We start from the raw sequence: 25,945 nt of genomic DNA on the forward strand, positions 1-25,945 counted from the left end.
AGAACTGATTCTGGGTGGTGAACACACAGTGTGATATATAAATGATGTATTACAGAAGTGTACACTTGAAACCTACGTAATTTTAGTAACCATTGTCACCCCCCAGTAAATTTAATTTAAAAAAATTGAAGAAACCAGTGAATTGCTGATTGATGTCAGCAAGGTGGGTGGGAAACTTGAGTGACATTTATATACCTACCTTACTTTTCCAAACCCAACCAGTTTCCAACTATTCTCTAGAGGAGCCCTCAGTTCCATAGTTTGGTTGACTCAAGTTTCCTGAGAGCTCACTGTGCATCAGAACACTCACTCTCCCAGTCCCCAGCACATACAGCTTTAAGCTTTTCCTTTAGCCTGGAAAGTCCTCTCCATCCTCTGTTAATCTGTAGATCCTTCAACTTATAGTTTTTCCAAAAAGCCGCATTTCACAAGGTTGCTCCTTAGACTTTATGGGTCAGAATTACCTGGGGTCCAACATATAGATTCTGGAGTACACTCCAGGGATGAAGCACAGGAATCTATTTTCAGTGAGCATCCCAAGTGAGTCTCATATACTAAAGTTTGAAATCTTTGTACCTTGACCACCATTTTGAATTTCAGATTCCTCCCTCATAATGTATTCTTTTGGGAGGGAGTTTTTCTTCTCACACCTACACCCTTCTTAAGTNGGACGGTACAAACTCACCCTGTTTTTGCCCTCCCTGGCTCTGCGGGCGAGGCTTAGTCTACACTCAGGGAGAATAAAAATCGCACCCTCTGAGGGCTCGCGAAAAAGCTAGGCATCCTCAGATGCTGGGAGCAGCATGCAAATGAGTAGGGAGAGCGCACGTGGAGCGTGTTTACAAATAGCGGCCCTGGCGCCTGCGCCTCTCAGCGCCCGCCCGCCGGGACGGGACGAGGGAGCAAGGATCTTGAGCCACGGTAGGAGGGAGTGGACTCGGCTGCTGGCCGAGGGTAAGGGAGGCTGGCTCCTCGTGTGCAAAGGGGTTCAGGAGAGGAACTGGGGCTTACACTGTGCACCACCCACCCGAGCAAGTCCTGGGTGGCTGGGGCGTAGCGGGAACGGTCTGGCTAGGTGTGGGTCTCCGCTCTCTAGTGGGACGCTCGAAGGTGAAAGTCACAGTCTCTGTAGAAGCCGACGCTGTGCAAAACTGACTGTACCTGGGAGACGCGTAAGCCTGTGGGGGCTCCCTCGTGAATTTCTTGCCACCCCTTTACTACGTCTGCTTCTCAATAGTAATAAGGAAATTGCAGGTGGACTTGTTTCAAACGGAGATACTGTATGTTTCTATTTGGCATTCTGAATGGAGCAAGTGCCGGCATCTGTACGCTAATAACCGCTGTGATGAACCGGGCCTTTACCCACCTCCCGGACTCGGTTTCCTATTGGGTCCAGTGAGTCTTCCTGGAAGAGGGGAGCGGCTGCACCTTGGTCCTGCAGCACCTGTTTACCGAGAAACTGTGTTTAGCATTTTCTTGCTCTTTTTTGTATAATACCTTGAAAAATGGAAAAGTTTAAGTTAATTTTCTCTAGTATCTGAACATAAATGTCTAACCTTTTTCATTAACACAAAGTAGCGTAATAATTCGTCATTTATTTGCAAAGGCCATGTTGTTGCTAGAATGTTTCAAAGGGAACTGACCTAAGAATTCATACTGCAGAGAAGATGCTGATTCAAAGCCTTCTAACTAACTCCCCCGCCCGAACTGTTCAATTGCCTTCCTCAAAATCAGAGCCTTCTTCTATTAGGCACGATGGAAAATCTTTGATCGTCTTGTTAAGCTGTGAAGTTACATGTGGTTTTGACAAATGCCTGCTTTTCCTGAAGGGTAAATCTTCCCTTACCCCCTTATCATATATACCAGGTTTTGCAGTCTTGGTTGACTATTTTGCATAAATACCACTTCATGCTAGTTTGATTTCACTTTTTAAAGTTTGCCACCTTGTAAGAAGCGTGGAAACACTTTTCTCTGATATGATCCTTGCCTGTAAGGGAAAAGAGCTGACATTTACTGCCGGCCATGTAATCAACCAGGTGGCAGGAGCCTTGGCTCTTCCCCTCCTCTTCCAGCCTACTGGGGTCACTCTGTCCCCAGTTNCCTATTATTTTCTTTCACTACTTCATCATTGCCTCTTTATTAGCACCTCTGCATTTACTAGTCAGAAGGTTTATTTACCTATTTATTCCTCCCTCTTTCTACCGGATGATCCGTGAGAGAAAGTACTATGTCTTTCATATCATTTTCTGTACATTGTAGAACATAACGCCTGGCCCAGTGTAGGTAATAAATATTGATCGGGTGATGTTGGGTGATGGGCCTCTAGGTTTTTAGGCTTTTCTTTTGCATCATGAACCAGCAATACTAATGTAATCAGAAAAAGAAGATCACATTTTTAAAGTCTTAAGAAAAGTTTGTTTTATGACAATTTTCTTTAGTAATCAGCCCTGTTATCTAATGGGAGAATGGGAAACAGAAGTGATGAAACCTAAATTAAGGTGGAAGTAGAAAAAAATTTTTCTTAGTGGAGAAGATTGTGTCCATTCTCCCAGCCTGATTCCCTGTATGGTCTTGGGATTGTGTTATTCTGCCTATGGAAGCAGAGTCTGTGCAGTGTTTTGTGTGCACATGTAGAAATAAAAACAACTGTACTCATTGTCCTGTGCTTGCTCTACGTGAGTTGCTATCTTGGCTCTGCTGAGGGTGGTGTTGGCCATAGATCCACAAGGAATATTAGATTTGAAGGAAAGTATTGAAATGGGAGCTGATTTTGGTTTTCCCTTTTCTTCCCACCTCCTCCCCTTAAAATATAACTTTATAATGTCTTTATTATTTGGGCAATTTGAGTCTTTTAAAGTTGGGTCAAGTGACACTTCACCTGTAATATTAGCATAGTCTCAAGTGTGACAGCGAAAAATATTTGACAGAAAAGTGGTAATCAAAAAATAAAAAAGGACAGATTCTCTCTGGTTTATATGAAATGGATAGTTTAGCTATCAGTTCAAACATTTACAATTTGTAAAATCTGTCAGATTTTCTAGTTTCACAGCATATGGAGTAGGAAGTTATTGAAAGAGGCTAATTTTCCAGGCTGTCGATCACATATGTAGAGTTATGGATGTCTAGAAGCATGTTGTTTTATGCTTATCACCAGTATATGTGAATACGATTATTGGAAAGTAATTAGAAGTAGTAAGTTCACAACTACATAAAATAGAGCATTTTCACTTAGAACAATTCTGATAGAATAAGACTGGAGGGAAGAAAATTTTGATAGATGTCAGCTGGTTTTTAGGAGGCAAAAAGAAGTGAAAACTGCCTTGGAAAAGTGAAGAATATGCCTGCAGATTTAAACCTGAGTGTAAACATGTGAATGTTTCTTCGAGTAGCGACAAGAAAGCAAGTTGGTGCTTTCTCTTTCCGCACCACTAGTTCTATTAATGAATACCACCAGATGAGCAGCGCTTTCTGAAGGAAAGCAGCCAGTGTGTGGCATCCAGCAGGTCAGGTTTAAGAAAAAGATGTCAGCGACTTCAGACCCGCGTCACATGACTCCCCACTCCTCGCCAATACTCGACTTTGTGGATCAAATTTCAACGCCAGGCAGCCCTCCCAGCCATGTGGGTTTAGCCGATGGAGAAGCAAACCACACTTCCGAAAATGTTAGGCGCTGCTTTTCCCGTACTGTGGGGACGTGGGATCCGGAGCTGGTTTTCAAATCAAAGCATTTCTTGAATTGAATTTCAGCGTTTTGCTGTCCTTTGGGTGTTTTCATCTGGTCTTCATCAGTTCTACCAGACACTTCCTGCGAGGATGGGAGCAGGAGCTCTCGCCATCTGTGTGAGTATATACAGGCCGCCCCTGTCGTCTGCAGACACTGCCGGAGCTCTGGAAGGCCGCCGCGGCCCTCCTGCTTTGGAAGAGATGTTTGTGTGACTGTTTTTCCTGCCTAGGAGGTGGGGGAAGATGTGTTAAGTTCCTGTCTATTCAAATGAACATTAAGCAGTATTTTAGGCATTCAGCATTTCTGTCCACTTTCCTTTTGAAAATAAACAGTGAAGGAAGATGCATGCTGGGTTTATTCAGTTAGGTCAACTTGATTTAGCGTACAGCACTCACAAGCCTTTTAGACTGCCTTGTTCTGAAAGAGTTAAGTATGAGTGCTCACTTGTAGTTATTGGAAAAATCTTGTGGCTAGATTGAGAAAGAATTAAACATTGATTTTTTTTTTCCTTCTGAGTATGTGTATGGCATCTTTCTATTCATATTCTTGTTTTCATTTAGTAGTTCTGGAATTTCTGTGTCAGCATGCTTGCTGGAAGTGATGGTGAAAAAGCTTGGTTGATAAGTGTTTGTGAATCCTTAATCAACTGTAGAAACTTTTGGTTGTTATAATACAGTAGTATCAACAAATAACATTGACATAAAATCCTTGGGAATAAAATGTGTATATGTCTATGGCTGAAATTCATGAATTTCAAAGCAGTTCTATTGGTGCTTGTACATAACCTTTGGTAGTAACCAAGTATGGTCAATTATAATTTACAGAATTCTGTAATTAAAAATTTTAATGTAGAGAAAATGGATAAGTATATCATGCATATTTATTTTCAAGTTGGTAGTGTATTCCAATGGGGTATTTTGTTTGTCCTTAGAGGTACTAAATGAGGAATAGCTTACTCTTTCTTGTACCTTAACTGCTCACTTGTGTTTTATCACATTTAGGTCAGATCCTTTTTTTTATTTTTTTTTTTAAAGTTTCAGAAAGACCTGCAATTTGTTATAGGTTGTGATGGCATCCTAAAATACCCAGAAATATCTGGGCAGTTTTTGACACGTAGGCCTCAAATGGTCACCAGATGGTGTACCAGCCCCACAGATTGAATTTTCTTAGTAAAACTGCAGAGGGACGCCCTCATTTCCATGCTCAGAACTTTTTAGCACCCTGTGTGCCAGTCTGCCTGTCTGTCTTTTGCTTTTAACCCTGAGGATGTTAGCGTCCAGGTATCCAACTGGTTATCTTTTTATTACTCCAGTTTCTTTGAAAATCTGATTTTTTTTTTCTGTGTGTGAAACACTGAGCTTTCATTTTACTGCAGATGCAGGCCTGCATTTTTTCCAGCTTTATTAAAAGATACTGAAGAATTAGAAATGTGAAGAGAGAGGCAGCAGAAGGAAGTATTTGTCATGAGATTTGCAGCCAACTCTGATTGTCTGATTAGCTCCCTCACTTCTTGCCCTCCTGAATACATTGATCTGATCTTGACTGAAATGCAGACTTACCCATGTATGAAATCCATCTTCATTTATAGCCAAAGCTTGTACAAAATTTCATTTAAGGCTGACATAAAAATCATACTGTTTAAGAGATTATTCACTCTGATAGGATTGATATGATTGTCCCCAGTTTTACTGTAGGAGGAATTATTTACAGTTTTAGGAATTGCAACATCATATTTCTGGGAAAAGATAGCTTTGGAGAACAAAAAAAGTTTGTTTTTTTTAATGTGTATAGCAGGAAGGTGAGAACTAAGTCACCTATAAATGCATGCATATGGGTTGATACACTATTTTTTTTTTTTTTTTTTTTAGTTTGGAACTTCTCTGCTTAGTAGACCTATCTTATGTGTATTAGCTGCTCAGGTATACTACTGAAGATAGTCTTTAGACAAAATAATAAGAGTACCAGATATTTGGGGGGAGAGAGAGAGAATATGCTTAAAGATTATTGAAATAGAACACAGACTGAGACTGGTTTAAAGATATTCAGTTCCTATGTCCATTGACTAAACAACTTTCTCTTCCTCATTTCTTTTGTTTTCCTCATTCCCATATTGGTAGTGCTGTTATTACTAGTAAAACTGTAGCTGGCTGACAAATTTACTTATATTGCTACTCATATGTACAAAGAAGAGGTAGGTTCTTTACTATAAAATATCTTCTCAGTAAATCACCACCAGGCAGAACAGGAAACCATACTTGCCAATTAATGTTACCCTAGTCTCTTCCAGTTTTAAACTGTCACTTTTGGATGACTGAAGCTCTCTCAGGTGAATCTTGAGTCTTGCAGGTTCCCTGCCCCTCCTGCTGTTCTGTCCAGGTGGCATCTGGGCTTTTTGGGGAGAGGTAGGTGAGAGTGAAGAGTTAGCATATTCTAGTGGGTGAAGATGAGGGGTCCTAGAAGGCATGTGTGCAGGTCCTTATACTCTGGATGTTCTGATTTGTGGGTAAGTTCAGGTATCAAATCTGACTGGTGAATTTGTGGCTCAGTTCTCTTGGTATAATCAGGACCCAGTGGTTCACCCATCCTGACTTAGCCCCAAGTCTTGCTGGTGTTGGCAGCAATTCCAAGGGTATGTGGGCCTTGTAGCCTTTGTACCTAACTTGGCCATCTCCACTCCTATAGCCTTACCACCTGTACCATCCCATACCTTACATATATCCATCCCATTGTCCAGGCAGGAGCTATGGTGAGAGTACACCAAGGCTCACCACAGATGAAATTCAGATACTCTTGTTGCTGAGTTATTGAATCAACTTAGTACAAAGCAAAGGGGGAAAGATGGGGTAGGTTTGCCTACTTAGAAAGGGTTGAAGTGGGATGAAAGGACCAGAATCCTGTATTATATAGTGTTCATCTGTCCTGTCTAAATGTAAACAGAATTATAAACCCCAGTTACTGCTGGCAGACATCTAACCTACCCAATTAAATAATGGGCGAAGTTTATGAACAGGAAGTTCAGAAATAAGAAATACAAGTGCTAATAAACATGAAAATTGTTTAGTCTCATCATAATTATAAATATTGGCAAATTCATAAAAAACTTTAATATCCAAAGATGATGAGAGACTGGGAAATAAGCACTCTCACATGCTGTTAATCAAGTTTTAAACTTCTGAAGCATCTTTGTAGGGCAATGTGACAATATATCAACATTTATCATTTATAAAGGGCTGTCCGAGTGGCTCAGTTGGTTAAGAGCTCGCTCAAGAGTGAGCTCTGAGCAACAGCAGTTCGAGTCCCTGCCTGAGCTGAGCTGCCGCTGAGCTGCCAACAGGCAGGATGGCTTATCTAAAAACAAACAAACAAACAAAAAACCATTTATCATTTATATACCTGTTGATCTAGCAATTTCATTTCTAGGAATTTATCTTACAAGTACTTGGACAGTTATGTAAGAATGTTCATTGCTGAAATATTTGTAATAGCAAAGACTAAATAATCTAAATGTATAATATGAAACAGCTGTATGTGCCAATATGGAAAGACTTCCAAATAGGTCAGGTAGCAAAAGCAAGGTGCTTAAATATACAGTAATATAGTTATATTTTCCTTTTAAAAATGTATGCATATGTATGCTTAATTATGCATAGAAAATTGCTGCAAGGAAACAAGAGTTCTTAGGGCTGGGATAGGAAGACTTTTCAGTTTAAACTCATGTGTTGTTTGAGTTTTGATCAAGTGCATGTATTTTTATTAAATTTAAATTAATAAAAATAAAGACTGCTCAAAGAACAGAGAATGGTAGCTCAGTCTATAAATAAAGATTGGTTTGAAATCATAAAGGTAATGAATATTAAGTTTTATGTGTACAGTACTTTTATAGCTAAAAGTACTTTTACTTTTATATTGCATATATAATACATAAATTACTTGAAATTGTCTAATATGTAAAAGGAAATAGACTTTCTCTACTGACTTTGTAGGGCAGACCTACAGCTAGGTAGAATGTGATGAGGCAGTTTCAACTCAGTAGAAGGAAGTATCTAAAGATTCTAGGATGTAAAAAATTGAGCTGGTTGTCTTATGAGGTGGTCAGTGCTCCATCACCAAAAGTAAGGAAAGGCTGAATCAGGTCATGGGTTGACTTTTCCTAGGAATTACGTCATGGAATTAAAGTTACAAGGTGAGATGCCTTTGCAGTGTTCTAGGATTCTGAGTCATTTTTACTTCCCAGAATTTGTAGCTCTCAGCCATTCATACCTTTTCATTTGTTAGACTAGTGGAAATGTCATACAGACATGCCTTTATTTACCCCTGTACTTGCTTCAGTTAGAACTTCCTTTATGTGGAAGCCTGGAGGATTCGGAAAATCTGAAGGCTGGATGCCATGATCTTAATAATAAAGCTAGGTTGCGGGGAAGGGGGGGCGGATGGGGGGAGGCTAACATTTTAATTGGTAAAGGGAGTCTTATTAATCAACCATCACTGGAAATCAGCAGTAGGTCTTGACTTTCTCTTTTATAGAGGATTTAACTTTTTATAATAACCTTTGAATTTTCTTGGTATAATAGTAATACATGTCTGATGTAGAAAATTTAGAAAATACAAGTAAATAAAAAGGAGAAAATAAAAATAATCCAAGATTTCATAACCCAGAAATAAACACATACTCTAGTTGCTTATGTACTACAGTTTTTTTCTATGAGCATACAAAATTATAAAACAGATTATACTTGCCATCAGTTTTATAACATTCTCTTTTTCCTCCAAGTAACAGTATATTGTGAATATCTTGAGGTCTCTTTTGTATAAAATATGAGTCTTGCTCACTGTTACTCGCCATTCTCTTTTGTTTAGAGACCTGGCTAGAGCGAGGACAGCCTGGGACCAAGCCCCAGCCCTTGCTGGGCATTGCGAAATTGCCCCCCAGAAATTTGAATCACTTTACATCCACCTCTTTCCTTCTTACTAACAACATTTTCTCTTTTCATTTAAAAATAAATTTCCATGAATAGAAAAAATGACAAATGGTACCACATGGTTTTTGCCTATCTTCAATTACTAGGAGCTTCACCACCTTCTGAGAAAACCTACAGGCATACCTCCTTTTATTGCATTTCACAGATGTTGTGTTTTTCACAAACTGAAGGGAAGACCCTCCACCACCGAAAAGATTATGACTCGCTGTATTGTGATACTCACTTTATTGCGGTGGTCTGGAACTGAACCCACAATATCTCTGAGGTATGGCTGTATTTCGTCTTTAGAAGTGCCTGTTATTTCCTTTCTATGTCTTAAAACCTGTCTCCAGATAACTACCATTCGCTTTCTGGTTTTGTCCTCTGAATCACACGGCAGCTGTTCTAAAATCTGGAAATGTTTCAACCCCCAATCTTCCCTTTTGAGTTTGTTTCAAGCTCTTCATGCTTTCTCCTCACATAGCATGGTTATACTTAATTAAATTTAATTTTTAATCTTTTAAATTAAAAAATGTTTAATTACTGGTAGTTTTCTCAAGGAAGGTTCCAGTGTACTCTTAGCCTCTGTATATTCAGACTATATAGCTTTTATAGTTGCAGGGAGCTTGACTGATTATTAAATTTAGCTCATGGTTTCTTTTCTTAAGTATCTTATAAGTCTTATGCCGTAGTCCTCTGATATTAGAGACTACACTCTATAAGTTGGAGGCCACTGTTCTTTTCCATCCTGATTGTGACATGATTTTTGCCTGGCTGCCAAAGAATTCTTTATTGTTAGTCTAGTAATTTCCCTAGAATATATCTTCCTGTGGACTCTCGGGTCTAAAATGTGCCTTTTCAATCTGTAGATTCAAGGCTTCTATTTAAAGAAAGCTTTGGTGAATTATATCTTTAAATATTCTACTCCATGGTTTGTTTTCCTTCTTTAGGGACTCTGGTAGCTCATACATTAGAGCTCATTTAACTGCTTTTTCAGTTACTGTGATTTTTTTCAAAATGTTTCATTTCTCATTTAGGTTCCCTGTGTCTCTTACTGGTCTCAATGGTTTCTGTTCTTCTTTGTGCTCTTTAAAATGTAGTCTTCACTTCTGATATGTTTTTGTCTTTTCCTTTTCATCCTTTCATTATTTCTGCCAGTTTCCATTTCACATTCTTCCATTTATTGATTATCTCTTCTCTAATTTTTCATTTTTCTGCTTTGTGATATCTTTTCATCATTGTGATTGATTCTTTAACTTTTTTTTTAATTGTAAACTATACATAACATAATATTTGCCATTTTTGCCATTTTTTTGTTGTACAATACAGTAGCATTAGTACATTCACATTGTTGTGCAAACATTACCATTTTCTATTTCCAGAACTTTTCTTGTCATCCCAGCATAAACTCTGTACTCACTAAATAGTTCTCCGTTGCCCTCTCCCATCCGGCCCTAATAACTAGTCTACTTTCTGTCTCAATGAATTTACCCATTCTAGGTATTTCCTGTGAGTAGAATCATACAATTTTTGTCCTTTTGTGCCTGGTTTATTTCACTTTGATAGCATTTTCAAGGCTCATTTATGTTACAGTGTATAGCAGAATTAGATTCCTTTATAAGGCTGAGTAATATTCCATTGAGTATATATACACAGTTTGTTTATCCTGTCATCAGTTGGTGGACATTTGGGTTGTTTCTGCTTTATGGCCTTTGGGAATAATGTTGCAGTGAACATAGGGACACGTACATCTTTACGGATAAATATTTTCAGAATTTTTTGGTAGATCCCCAGAAAAGGGATTGCTGGGTCATGTGGTAATTCTCTTCTTAATTTTTTGAGGCACCTCCACACTTCTCTCCATGGTGGCTGTACCAATTTACATTTCCCACCAGCAGTGTATGTGTTCCTTTTTCTCCACAGCCTCTCCAGCGCTTGTTATTACTTGTCTTGTTGATGGTAGCCATTCTAACAGGTGTGAGGTGGTATCTCATTGTGGTTTTGATTTGCATTTCCCTGATGACTAGTGATATTGAGCATCTTGTCAGGTGCTTATTAACCATTTTATGTTGTCTATGGAGAAATGTCTATGCCAGTCCTTTGCCCATTTTTGAAGTCAGTTGTTTTATTTTTATATTGAGTTGTAGGAGTTCTTTACATGTCCTGAATATTAATCCCTTATCAGATACATGATTTGCAAACATTTTTTTCTATTCTGTGGGTCGTCTTTTCACTCTTATTGACAGTGTCGTTTGATGGACAAAAGTTTTTAATTTTGATGAGATACAATTTATCTCTTGTTGTCATTGCCTATTCCTTTAGTGTCATGTCCTTATTCACATTTGTTAGTTCTTTTTGTTATGTCAGATGGAGTGCTTTCAGAATGATCCAACCCTATCCAAGTTAATATAATAAATTAGCTCTTACACAATGTTGTTATACCTAACAACATTTAGAATAATTCCATCTAACATCCAACATATATTCAAATTTCCCCAATTTTCCCAAAGAGACAAGGCTTTTTGTTTGTTTTTTAAACCAGTCGAGATTCATATATTATATTTGAAGTTTGTGTATTTTAATTTTTTAAAATCTAGACTCAGTCTTTCCCTCATACATAGATGTTTTGAAAAGTCCAGGCCTGTTGCCTGTTAGAATGCCCCTCATTCTGGATTTGTCTGGTTGTTTCTTCACAGTCATTTTTACTTGTTCTTTTAGCTCCTATAATTCCTATAAACTGAAAGTTAAATTTAGAGACTAGATTAGCATCCATTTAAACATTTGTAGCAAGAATATAAATGGTGTGTTTTGCATATTGTATCACATCAGGAGCACATAATGTCAGTTCTTCTCATGATAAATAATACATTTGATTTTTTCAGTTAAGGCGATTACACCCAGGTATCAATTGTAAGGATAATTTTTTTTTCAGGTTCAAGTAGTATGTGATCTTTGATGCTGTGAAAATTCTGTTGTCCAGCAACCTTTCAGCTGATGTTTTAGTATCCACTGATAATCCTTGATGGAATCATTTGTTACATGATTTATGGAAAATGGTGATTTTTCTGATTCTGCCATTCTTGCCATGTTTAGCTTTGGCATTCTTCTGTAAAGAGGACCTTTACTTTTTAGTCAGGGATTTTTATTTATACACTATGTTATAATTGCTTAGAGTTGTTACCTTGGTGCCCTAACTGTCCCAGATTTGGCCAGTAGGAGCCTGTTTAAATGGGCCCACAGGTCTTTTTGACAAGCGCCATTGGTCCTTGATCACTTCCTTGCTTTCTGAAACAAGATGTCTCTGGTTTATCTTGTGCTTTTTCTTGCACCCATTTTATTTGGTGGTGGAGTGGCTTTCTAGTCTACGCATTTCTGGCTAGGTGTATTAGTCCCGGCCCAGTTCCAAAGAGTTTTAACGCACAGTTCTGCATTTACCCATCAACGTAATCTGATTCCCCTTCCAAGTACCTTAAATTCATAGTACTTAAATTCTTGGAAGATTGCCTTACGGAAATACAGGCCATTGATTTCAGTAGTGTAAAATCGATTTTGTATTAAGCTCTGCAAACAGAGCTACATGTAGTGTTGTTCCTCTGGGGCTCTTATAAAACGACCAATACTGAAAGTTCTGGAAATACAGTAATGTGTCATGGTTCAGAGCCCCAGCTCTGAGCCAACGCACGGGTGGTGGTGGGGAGAGTACATTCTGGCTCTAAAACTTAGTCATGTAAATGTCGGCAAGTTTCTTTTTCGATATGCCTTAGTTTTCTTGTCCCAGTGGGAATAGTAAGTGTACCTACTGATAAGGTTGTTTTAAGATTTAGAGAAGTTAATTTTAAAGCACTGATAACAGAGTCTGGCACAAAATCAGCACTCCGTAAATGTTAGCTGTTATAAAACTCCAGGCTTCTGAAACTCATCCTGTGTACTAGGTTGATGAAAATATTCTCTATTCAGGTTTTGATATCAGAAATATTGATGTTGCTTCTGAGCATATCCTACTTTATTTTAAGGAGACCAAGGAACATAAATATTCCTGTGTTCCTCTGCTAGGAGAAGAAGAATTTTGTTTCTCATTCTAGCAAGTCCACTGGACTCCCCAGCATGTGCTTTTTGCTGCTCCCCACTTCCCACTTGGAGACAGCGTTCGGCACGTAGCCTCTGGACTCAGGTTGTCTGAGTGTGACTCTTGGCTCCACCACGTCCTTGTGCAACCTGGAGCACATCACATGGCCCCTCTATGCCCCTGTAAGATGAGGATCACAGAAGCATCTTCCTTTCTCGTGTTTCTTTATTAGGATTTAATGAGTGAAGTCATCTGAAGTGTCTGAGACCGTGATCAACATAGTCAGTAAACACTCCATATATGTTAGCCATCATTATCATTCTGATTTTCTTTTTTTTTTTTCTGAAAACTTATGTTGTTGTTTTTTTATTTGCTCTGATTATTCTTAATTTTTAAAAAGTAGTTTTATCAATTAGAGGGGTGTGTGTGTATAGAGTAAAAAAGGATTCTGGCAAACTAAAGCCCCAAGAAACTTGCTTGGAAATTTATAGAGTGGCTCACCCACATGGAAGGGACAGCTGAAAGACAAGTATCAGAAAGAGCAGCTAAAGGGCCACAGCAGCTTTGGTGATGCAAGTGGCAAGAGTTAATCTAGTGGTTAATCGAACCAGCTTGTGAGAGCACTGCAGCTGGATTCAATCAGCCCCAACCATTTTTCTGTCTTTGTGACAGTCCACTCCAGCTTCAGTGGCCTGCAAGAGAAAGGACCTGATTGACCGTGTGGGGACCGTAAGCCCAGGCTTTGCTGAAGACGGGGCAGTCATTTTGAGTGGCAGTCTCATCAGAGCTGTTCACGAAGAGAGTACAGTCATTCCCCAAAAGGCAGTCAGGATTTGTCACTAGAAAAAAAAAAAGGGAACATGAAGACTAGGCAACCCCAAACCAACAAATACCCACTACAGTCCTAGTGCATGCATTTTGTTAGCTATCAAAAACAAAGGCATAGAAAAACAAGGCCACCAACACTTAATTATAGAGAAGAATATTGGTATGCAATTCATGAGATAATGGGCTGTAGGTCCAGCACCTTTTCACTGAGTTTACCACAACTTTTTGGGTCCTCGTTTTCTTATTTCTAAGATGATAGTATAAGCACTAAATGACCTGTAAGGTTTTTTTCTAGCAGTAAAACCTTAAGCTATCCTGTCTGTCTTTTTAAATGTGGGAACCTATGTTGCTTTTACACATGTACCCAAACACCCATATAGTCCAGTTTTCAAACTCAAGTGATGTGTGAGAAAATATGCAAACCTAAGTTAAACAGTTAAGTTTGCTTCAGAATACCACAATTAGTAACTGTTGTGATTTTTTAGCTTATATTATGTCAAGAAAGGTACGATGTATATTTGATGAGAAGCTAAAATTCCATAGATATTGACGTTTATAAAGAGGTAGTGATTTAATCATTGTATAAGAATAAAAAAAATTTTCAGTTTAAATGGAATTAATCATAAATAACTTTTCATTTCCACAATTATTTTTTTCATGACTAAGGGACTATGGAATATTTATTACTTACCAGAAAAGATATTTTATATTTGTTCTAAGGTTTGGTATATTTTTTAATACTTTAGGTATAAACTACTGAGTAGTATTATAGTTTAGGTTTAAACTACTAACAGCATCTCAATATCGTGGCCTGTTAGCCGACTCCTTGACCAAGCGGGTAGATGAGCAAAATTTTATAATAGGTATTTTTGGCCACTGAAGGATTGATTCAGATGTCTCTGGAACTATAGCTGTTTTGTTTCATTGTGGTGGTGTAAAAACAATATTTACATTTTCAAAAGTATTAACCTGAATTAGATTACCAATTAAAAACAATAATCATATGTCCCTTTATTATTATGATTACGTATAAATTTGCTGTGTAGTATGGCTGTAGATTGAGTCAACAGGTAGTTTAATTTGCAGTCACTCCAAAATGTGTGAGGTTAATTGCATGTCTCTTGGAAACTCTCTAAGCCATAATGCCAGGATTGCTTATTTATACTATTAACAGGAGGCACCACTTATTGTCTGCAACTCCGACTATGTGACAGAATGCAGAGCAGCAACTATTAATGCCAAGAACATTGACTCAAGGTTTTACACTCCAATATAGACAGGGTTTCTAATAAAAACGTGAGGAATTCTGATACTTAAATACAAAGTTATTTTATCTTTATCATTTTAGCTGTATGGTTAGGTCATCAGACTATCTACTATCTAAACATGTCTTGACCATGATGCCATCTTAAACAGCAGCCTGTAGTCCACACAGACATTGAGTGTACGAATGTGTCACGTCCTGCGTGGCAAGGGCAGTGGGAAACGAGAGGGAGGGGGCAACACAGAGTGAAAGAGCTGAAGAGGCAGAGATAAGGCTAACGCGGGACCAGGGGGCATCAGCCTCGTGGACTGAGTCCCGAATCGGGTCGTTGCATGGCTTTTACTGAGAAAATTTCAAGGAAGTGAAACTGGATTACTCAAAGACCCGTGTGTCACGTGCCTTAAGGCTGTTTTCCATTAACCAGCTCCCACTGTACTCCAACATGTACGATGCCTTCATACAGCCTGTACAACCCCTAGGACAGCGTTGCTCTACCTCGTCCTTCCAAATAAGGGAGATGACCGATATCATTCCACCGGGTCTCAGTCGATCCGAGACACTCCCTAGAGCAACGGTTCTCAACCTGTGGGTCGTGACCCCTTTGGGGGTCAAACGACCCTTTCACAGGGGTCGCCGGGTACTCATATGTGGGCGTATCTGCATGTGGGCCTGGAGACGGATAGAGGAGCGGTGTCTCGGTTCCTAAGACCATAGAAAATATGTGTTTTCCCCTGTGAAAGGTTGAGAACCGCTGCCCTAGAGGAAGCTTTACCGATATCATTCCACTGGGTCTCCGTCATTCCGAGACACTTCCTCAGGACCTTTCGGGTCAGGGGTTAGTGCGGGGGCAGGGGGGGGGCGATCATGGACATAGCTGTAAGGCAACACGAATGGTTAAGTATCTCTCCATTTTTTTTTAAAAAAGGATTTTATTAGGGAATTGGGGGAGGGGAACAGCTAAGTTTTTGTCCTTCAGTCTTAGTTGTGGAGGACGCAGATAGCTTAGCTCCAAGGACAGTCCCGATCCGGCCACCATTCGGCAGCTTGCAGCCAATCAGCTCAAGGTGCTGTGTTCAATCTTAGTTGTGGGTGGCCATAGCCCACCATCCCATGCAGGAGGTGAACCGGCAACCTTGTTGTTAGGAGCATGTGCTCTCACCAGCTGAGCCATCCTGCCACCTGTTGGCAACTCAGCGGCAGCTCAGCTCAGGCGTAGCTCACTGGCCCATGTGGGAATCGAACCAGTGATCCTGTTGCTCAGAGCTCGCACTCTTAACCAAATGAACCACTCAACTCGCTCTCTCCATTTTTTTAAAGAAGATATCATAATAGTGTTGTAGAAGAAAAAGAATGATGATAATGATGATGATGATGATGATGATGATTATAAGTCAGTACTTACTGAGCATGCCAGGCTCTGTTCTCATTCCGTTATGAACTCATTTCAGTCTCATATTCCTATGAGATAGGAATTCTTAGTATCCCCATTTCATAGATGGGGAAACAGGCATACTAGTTAAGTGACTTGTCCAAGGTTCACAGCTAATTGCATCAGAATGGGATTCAAAACAGGAGCTTGGTTCCACGAGCCATGCACTAAATCATTCTGCTGTATTGTCTCTGTAAGAAGATAAAATAAAAGATAAAATTTGTATAATTTAAGCTCATATTGTAGCTGTTTTTAATGCTACATTTGAGACTATTTTCAAAGTTTCATTAATACTAGATACTTTTTGGCTGCTTACCTTCCAGATATACCTGGTTGACTGAAATTTCCCATGTGTTCAGTTGAAGGAAATTAGTTATTTTTAACCCCACCAGAAAAAAAAGTCATTAGATGTTACAAATTTAACTTAATTAATAAATTCATAATTTCCTTGGTAACAGCAATCATAGTTCTTGCCCATACTACTACTCTATAGTAAGTAACACTCTGCCTTATCTATAATATTAATAGATACTAAATCTATATTGTAACTTTACATTTGCTGAATTTTCACTAGGTAGTCTGGCTTTCAAATATTACCTATTGAAAATGCAAATATCTTAATGAAAGTTGGTCTGATTATGTAGATTAAAAATTCAAAATCAAATTGAGATTATAGGGATGCTACTCAAAATCAAGATTGTGAAATTAACATTGTGTAATTGTCTTGGGTCACATATAGCATTTGTCATAATTTGTTACAATTATGTACAAACTGCACTATAGCATTAATATAAATCTAAATTAAAGAGAGGAACATGGACTTAGAACAAATGAAATCCTCTTCTTACTAGTTCTGTGACTTTTACCAAATTTCCATTCTGATCTTTGTTTCCTCAGCTCTAAAATGAAAGTAATATTTCTACATTTAGATTGTAACAGCTACATGAGCTTGCACTTACAATATTTATACTTTGGTCAGTTACTATATTCATTCTTTAATTAAAAAGTGATTTTCACCCAGTCTGCTACCTCTGTCCTCAAATTGTTCACATTTTACATTTTGTCATCTTTCTTTTCAGTGTTTAGACTTACAGATACATAACATTTATATAGGACAAATGTTTTTTGCTTTTTGTTTTTAATTTTATTGGGGAATTGGGAGAGGGGAACAGTGTTGGGGAATTGGGGAAGGGGAACAGGCAAGTTGTTGTCCTTCAATCTTAGTTGTGGAGAGCGCAGCAAGCTCAGCTCCAGGTCCAGTCATGCCGCTCAGCTCAAGGTGCTGTGTTCAATTAGTTGCGGGTGGGTGTAGCCACCATCCCATGTGGGAGTCGAACCAGCAGTCTTGTTAAAAGCATGTACTCTATCCCTGGAGGCACCCAGGCAGCACCTTAGCTCAAGGTGCCACGTTCAGTCTTTAGTTGCAAATGGGCATAGCCCACCATCTCTAGCAGGCAGCCTTGTGATTAGGAGCATGTGCTCTCACCAGCTGAGTCATCCTGCCACTTGTTGGCGGCTCAATGGCAGCTCAGCTCAGGTGCAGCTCACTGGCCTATGTGGGAATCAAACCCGTTGCTCCCAGCTCGCACTCTTGAGCAAGCTCTTAACCAACTGAGCCACTCGGCTGGCCCAACAAATGCTTTTTAAAAAAACCGTCATTTAGTTATGTTAAACCATATTGAAATTTATCTTTTATAATACTTCTTAGGGGACAAATTTCTGCTAAAAGAAGGAAATTTGTTTGGATTTTTCATTGTGTTGATAACTTGAATTAATTGAATGTAAGTTGCATTTTCTTTTTTTTTCTTTATTTTTGTAAGTTGCATTTTCTATTTGTAATATGTACAGTCTTGTTGAAACTTTTTAAATTGCGAATACATGAAATGTCGCTCTTTCAATCAGAGATGTGGCATTTTGAACCTCAAAGAGAATTGAGTTGCTTTTATGTGCCCCCAAACATTACTGAGAAATTCACAGATGTTGGGAAGATCGTCATCAAATTGTTACCTGCTAATCTCTGGGTGGTAGAAATAAGGATGTTTATTTATTTTTGTATTCACTTTCTAATTTTTCTTCAGTGATCATGTATTGCTTTTGTAATAAAATTGTGAAACATTTTATAAAAAAAGAAATTCACAGATGTAATCAAGTCAGAGAAATAAATGTTCACTCTACTTTTATATGTATTTTTTCCTAACATTTCAAATTAAAGCTACCTTAAAATACGTTTTCATCTTGAGAAACCTTTTATTTTTTCAGAATCTGCAGGGAATTTCAGTGTTCTTATGAATGTTTTATTTCCCTGTTAACCAGGTACTTCTGAGTCACACCCCTTGGTTACTGTAGTAATATATCTTAGATACTCAGTGCATTGCTCCCTCTCTTAGCTACAGCTAAGTTGTGGCTTTAGGTTTCTCATTGTTTTTCACTCCTTTTCACCGTGGTATCAGTGTGTGCAATTGGTAACACAGAGCAACATGTGAGAGAGGTTTGATGTTTTGAGTTGAAGTAAAAAAATAAGTGAAGACCACTACTCGGTGTCTTCAAACACATTTTAATCCAGGTGATTCTGTTGTAGCCATGCAACCTCCTGTGGTAAATATGACTGACTGCTCCTTTTTCTTACGCTCTTTTAAGCAAAGTAAAGCAACAGTTCGGCTGAAAGAAGACATGAAAAAGATAGTGGCAGTGCCACTAAATGAGCAGAGGAATCCTACCTATAAAAAGTTATTTGGAGTCAGTCTCCAAGACCTTCAACGGCAGGGCCTCACTGAGAATGGCGTTCCAGCTGTTGTGGGGAGTATAGTGGAGTACTTGACCAAGCATGGTAAGTCAAGTTTTGTTTTCACTGTTATTTTCACAGTTCTGTTCTACAAGGAGAATGTTTTCATGTGAATCACTTCATAACCTATCATTAGAATATTCTAAAACATCTTAATTAGAATATCAAGTTACTGCATAATGTACTTTTCCTTTTTAAAAGAACATTAAGAGCATTAATTTACTGCTTAATGTTACTTTGACAACACTAATTTAATTTACCATGGAGCAATCACTTTAATTACTGAGGTTTTCAGTTTGAAATGATTCCTAGTTTTAGGTGTTAAAATACGCTATTCTCATATTCATAGTGAATTCTCTTGAGTCATTCCATTCCAACGGATAGTCAAGAATTTTTAATGTAATAGTACTACACTTTTTGAGTATCTCAGCTGAGGTCCATTATGAACTTGTTGGGTGGCTTGATTGCCTTCATAAGCTCAGTGGGGATACCAAAAAAAGTGATATATATCCTGCTATGAAGGTGGGTGTCATTTACTCTTGATAAAATTAAGCATGTTAAATAATTAGAGAGTAACCGTCCATTGCATGATAAAAAAATCTCTCTTCAGTATTGCAAACTCTGTTGCCTTACAGCTTTTTTATAATTTTATTTAAAATAGGAATTTAAAACCTCGATAATTTGAGAGAATGCCTCCATACCCCCTATGTTCATGGTTTCAAACTAGGGCAGTATGATGAGAGAATGCTAAACTATATAATAAATATCAATAGACATTAAAAGATTTGGGCAGGAAATTTTCTGATGAAAAGCTTGGAATTTTTATCATTTTCTATACTTGAAACAGCATTTCTATACTAAAACAAGACACATTCAAAGTGGATTATAAAGTGTGTGGGGATTTTTAAAGGTAAAGCTTGGCACTTCAAAGAAGTTCTCTACTTTGTGCACTTTGCTTCAGGTCCCTACCTTCCCACGTTACAAGTCCATTCCCCCTACCAAGAAGACTCCTTCATTGGAAATGCTTGAGAAGCACTGTGCATTTGTTCCTCTATCTATAGGAACGTGTATCAACTTGTGACAGGGATTGTGTGGCAGACAGTTCAGACCTCAGAAGATCAGGTGTTTTGTGTTAATTGAAAAACAGCTGTAGGGCCAGCCGAGTGGCTCAGTTGGTTAAGAGCTCGCTCAAGAGTTTGAGCTCTGAGCAACAGTGGTTCGAGTCCAGCCTGAGCTGAGCAGCCGCTGAGCTGCCAACAGGTAGCAGGATGGCTCAGCTAAAAAAACAAACAAACAAACAAAACCAGCTGTTTGCTCTGGTTACTAGGTATGTAGATGACAAAATGATGTTTTGTTGTGAAAACTGTAGAGCCAAGCTTGCATTTTTTACCTCGCAGGAGTTACCTCCCTATTTTTAGAGGAAGATAGTTGCAGAAGGGTGAGATTCTTTTAGAACAGCTCTGGAGTTGTTTAAATTTCTTAAACAATTAAACACAAAAAGCGTTAAACACAGCATGGCAGGAAGATGGGACCTTGACCAACAAGATCTTGAAGCCATAATGTGAGGGCTTTGACAGAGCTCATTTACACAATCAGTATTGAGTAAAACTGTATCCTACTGATTTAGATGCACATGGATCTCTAGGTAATTCATTTAATCTGTGAAATAGGTTTGTCCTATATTATTCATTTGGATGTCAAAATGTGACCACCTAAAATAATACTTTGGTTTTGGCATAATCAGTTCTGATCTTTTTCCCAAGAATAATTGAATAATAGCTTCTTGAGGTTATGCTTATGTAAAAACATTTAGCATTTTTAATTTTTAAAAATTATTGAATAGTTAATATACTTATGTGATTCAAAATATAGGAAGATATACAGTGAAAAGCCTCTCTCTCCAAACCCTGTACCCTGACCATTCATTTTCTCTCTCAGAAACAATATTACTATACTAGTTTCTGATATGTTATGACAAAGATATTTGCTGAATATACAGGCATATATATTTATGTTCTTTTTCCATTTTAACATAAACATAGCATACCATGTACACTGTTATGAATCTTTTTTAAAAATTACTTAACAGTATATTTTGGAGATTGTTCCATATTGCATAAAGTGCTTTACTCATTTAATTCTTTCTTTTCCCCATGTACTGTTCCACTCTCTGTACCCTTTCCTTAAGCAGTCACATACCAATGGGTACTAATTCTTGCTGGTCTTTTGCTGTCTACAAAGAAAGATTCAGGCGATGGACCTAGAGAACATTATGCTAAGTGAAATAAGTGAGACAGAGAAAGACAAATACCATAGGATCTCACTTATATGTGGAATCTAAAGAACAAACAAAACAGAAACAGACTCATAAATATAGAGAATAAACCAGAGGGGAGGGGCGTTTGAGGACTGGGTGAAATAGGTTAAGGGATTAAGTAATACAAATTGGGAGTTACAAAATAGTCACAGGGATGTAAAATACAGCATAGAGAATATAGTCAATAATATTGCAACAACTATGTATAGTGCCAGGTGGGTCCTTGACTATCGAGGGCATCACTGTGTAAGTTATATAAATGTCTAACTGCTATGCTGTACACCTGAAACTAACAAAATTATATTGAGTGTCAACTATAACTGGAAATAAATCATTTAAAAAAAGATTCAAGGACTAACTTTAACATTTGTCATTTTAAGCACTATGAGTGTATCTGTAGACCAAATTTCTAGAAGTGGACTGCTGGGTCAAAGGATATGTGTGTTTATAATTCATGCTATAAGAGTTGAACCAATTTGTATTCAAACCATCAATATATGAAAATTTAGTAAAGTTTGAATTGCAGATTGTTTTTTTTTCTACTTCTGCTTAGCATACCCTTAGTATACTCTAATAGGATGTCTTCAAGTAAAACAAGCTAAATGTTTTAGTGGGCAAAATCATTCCTAACTAGGGATGTGAAATAGAATCACTAGAGGAATCTTTTCAGAATTCCCATGCATTGGCGAAACCTCAGAGCTACTGAATCAGAACCTTGACTGTGCAACCTAGGGTAGGGCACCTACCCTGTATTTTGAAAGGCTATATAGTTAATTACTGTGTAGATAACCAGTAGCCCCTTTCTGTATTTGAAACTATCACGTTAATAAACAAACCAAAGAGCCTGTGTAAGTTTGAAGGGTGGTATAAAGTTTGAAGGCAAGAAGATACTGCAATTAGTTATATGTAGTAGTTTTGTAGATTTTTTTTTCAAGTCAACAATGATTTATTGTGCACCTATGAGTAGGCACTTCTATCAGGTATGGGTACAGGGATGCTTGGTCTTATGATTTAACTGTGGTAGATCTTGTGGTCATGCTTTGTTGTTTAATTAAATGCAGACATTTAACAACTTGACATGAGGGGAACTCTTTATTATTATAAAGGAATTTTAGAATGGAAAGGTTTTATTAGGGCCTATATCAAGGCCTTTTAAACAGACTTTGAACTTTTTTCCCTTAAAAAATAAAATTTTTTTTCCTTTTTTTTAGATTCAAAGAAAAATCTTATAAGTTATGTGGCATCTCATCTTTATACTATTTTAAAATAATTAATCTTGGTAACAAAGTTACCGAATCCCTTCTCTTTAGCATGAAGATACTGTGCAATATGAAATTTTAAATAGTGTAGGATACTCCACTCACCACCAGGTGTCAGAAGATGCTTACATATTGTTGTACTACTTTCTGGGCCAATCAGGCAAATTCTGACTTCTGGCATATTTAGTTTGTAATGATGTCTTCATACTATTTTGAAGTAAATATTTCAGTTGTACAAAAATGTAGTTTTCAATAGCATAGATGTTATTTAGCTTATATAATTCTTTCATTTCTAAACCATTATTAAATTGATGTTTCATAATTAACCCATGAAATCAAATATGAGAGTATCAGAAATGTATGACAGTAACTCCACTAAGCCTTCTAAATATCTTCTTCTTCTGAGCATTTCTGTTATAATCATCATGTCCTAAAAATTTAGAGTAGGAAAATTTAGAGCTTATCTAGCGTGGTAAGCCTCATGTGGGTATTGGATATAAGTTCATAAGGGGCTTTAAAAAAACTAATGGATTCTTTCTCCCAGAATGTAACAGAGCCATGGTCAGGGGTAAACTCCCTATGGTTGAAAATCACTGAGTATCATAAGAATTGTTTGGGTGAGAGAGATTTGTGCAAATAAATGGAATGGAGGTGGGAAAAAAAAGGTTGAAAAGCATTAATGTTTGTTACTTCCATTTATAATTTATCTCTCCACTGGTAAGGTCCAGTGGGATCAGAAACTTTGAAAACCAAAGCCAATTCTTGGAGCTGAGTGGTTATTTTGGAATAACTAGAAGTATATTTATTTGAGAGAAGGGTCAAAAAAACCTTGTTGGAAGAGAAAACCTAAGGTCAAAGCTAGAAAAAACACTGAAATCTGATCTGGGGGCATTTGTTGGGCCAAAAAACAGGCTCAGGAGCTGGGTAGATACAGGACTAGAGTGCAAAATTTTCAGGATTTGGGCCTTGACCAAAGATGGGATTTTCTTTTATTGGGTGCTATCTGCTTGATACCAGTATACATTTTTGAAGTTACAGATGAAGCTTTGTGGAGTCGAGGAAACAGACCTTGAAAGTTTTTAAAATGACTAAGCTGAATTTTCCCAATAGTAGCTGATATTCTGCAGTATTAAAGGGAATGGCATATCGTATTAGTTATGTAACTGTATAACACATTACCCACAAAACATAGCAGATTAACACAACAATGTTTATTATCTCATAGTTTCTGTGGGTCAGAAATCTGGGCACAGCTTAGTCGTGTCTTTTGTCTTAGGGTCTCTTGTAAGGCTGCAGTCATATTAGAACTTGACTGGGGAAAGGTTCATCTCTAAGCTCATCCACGTGGTTGTTGGCAGGATTCATTTCCTTGTGGGCTGTTGATCTGAAGGTTTTAGTTACTCACTGGCAGTTGTCCAGAAACTGCCCTCAGTTCCTTGCCACGTGCCACCTCTTCTTAAGGCTGCTAACAAAATAAATAGCAGCTGATTCATCAGCGTTAGCAAGTACGAAGAGCTAAAGGGAGAGAAAGAGGAAGACAACACAAGCAAGCAAGATGGACATTAGTCTTTTATAACCTAATCCCAGAAGTGAGATTAGAATTTAATCACATTGTTTTGCTACATTCCGTTGATTAGAAGCAGGTCACTAGGTCCAGTCCACACTCAAGGGGAAAGTATTACACGTAGGTGTGGATACCAAGTCAGGGATCATTGGGGCCATTTGAGAAACTGCCTACCAAACACATAGTGACTGGTATTTCCTCTGAGATTACATGGTACCCTGGCCATACTCTTTAATATGGTATTCTTAATTCTTAATATGGTGTCACACATCACTTCAGGTATATGGCAATTTCAGTCAAATAAAAACATTACGGTGTGTCCTCATCCACCTTATTCACTGGACCTGGCACCCTGCGACTTCTGGCTCTTCCCCAAAGTCAAAATGATTCAGGCCTTCGAACAGTATATGTGATCTTTTTAGTTGATACGTGATAGACATGAAAATTTATTATTCCAAGAAAACATTTTTATAAAATGGGAAAATCTTTCAATGCTTGGTTATTATAATATTCAGAAAATCCTGTACTGAGATTTAATTTTTGTTACTCTTTCGAGTTTGCGTCTCTGAGAAACCTCTGTTTATTTTCTGTGTGTCTACTTTATTGTTACAGGACTCACCCAGGAAGGCCTTTTTAGGGTGAATGGCAATATGAAGGTGGTGGAACAACTTCGATTGAAGTTCGAGAGTGGAGTGCCGGTGGAGCTTGGGAAAGACGGGGATGTCTGCTCAGCAGCCAGTCTGTTAAAGCTCTTCCTGAGGGAGCTGCCAGAGAGCGTGATCACCTCAGCCTTACATCCTCGATTCATTCAGCTCTTCCAGGGTTAGTACAGTAAATCCTTTTATGAATTAAAACAATTTTATTTTTCAGCTAAAATTAAGCTTTTAAATGTTTAAGCTGCAAATATTTAAATGAGTTTTTAAGTAGTTGTGATCCCTCCATAACTACCATCTTGCTATTGGGTTGTCAGAAAAATCATGACGCATTTTTGCAATGAAAAACATAGAAAAAATACGCCATGAGTTTTCCGGCAACCCAGTATTTTACTCTAGGCCCTTATCTTCTACCCTAAAATAATACTAAACTGACTAGGAATATCATTATTAAATATAATTTCTAATATCATTAGTATATGAATACTTTAGTAACATAATATTGAAAAGTCTTGATGCTTTCAGGTCAAAGAAATTCTTTTCTAACTAGTGACTGCAATAGGAGTGCGAATAAGACATTAATTTCTATGTAGGAAATCTTAAGTAAATTGTATTTGGTTAGTGACCTTTGAGGCTGAAAGGTCACTGGTGTACTTTCATTTTCTTGTAAACAAAATTGAGTCCTAAAATAATTCTATTTATTTTGTGAGGTAAAATTGATTTATGATTATAGTATGAAATGATTTTAAATGAAGAAACTTCATTTTTGAATGTAATAGTTATAGGCATAATCATTATTGAGTTCTCCCTCCCAAATATATTAAGGATAATGATTTAACTTTGAAAAACCATTTCTTTATTTTTGCCAAGTTCAAGTGAAAAGCAGAAAATATATTTATAGAGAGTGTTTGTAACCAGATTAAGGAGTAAAGCCACATTCCTTTGAAGCAGCGGTATAACTATTCACATGTAATATACTGAAAAATGGGATAAGTGAGATGGCCATGTTATATGTTGTAGTCTATTGAAAATTAGTGTGTTAAAATATGAAAGCAAAAAATGCAGACCCACTTGTGTGTTCTGGTTGTCTACAGGGCTTTT

The 25,945-nt window shown here is 37.8% G+C and overlaps 1 protein-coding gene across 3 annotated transcripts in view; it reads left to right on the forward strand.

The window, feature by feature from the left end:
• Window positions 1-735: 735 nt before the first annotated feature.
• The window catches only part of FAM13A (family with sequence similarity 13 member A), a 281,449-nt gene continuing 256,239 nt past the window's right edge, over window positions 736-25,945 (forward strand). The window contains exons 1-3 of one of the 3 annotated variants that reach the window (XM_019629843.1): window positions 736-921; window positions 18,907-19,096; window positions 24,804-25,013. In XM_019629843.1, the coding sequence (XP_019485388.1) occupies window positions 18,940-19,096; window positions 24,804-25,013 (367 nt within the window). In that variant the 5' untranslated portion in view covers window positions 736-921; window positions 18,907-18,939. Of the gene's footprint in view, window positions 922-3,592; window positions 3,841-18,668; window positions 19,097-24,803; window positions 25,014-25,945 lie in introns of those variants that run through there. The other 2 variants (XM_019629842.1, XM_019629841.1) reach the window with 2 other exon arrangements.

This window comes from Hipposideros armiger, unplaced genomic scaffold, assembly GCF_001890085.2.
Source record: "Hipposideros armiger isolate ML-2016 unplaced genomic scaffold, ASM189008v1 scaffold_870, whole genome shotgun sequence".
Lineage (NCBI taxonomy): Eukaryota > Metazoa > Chordata > Mammalia > Chiroptera > Hipposideridae > Hipposideros > Hipposideros armiger.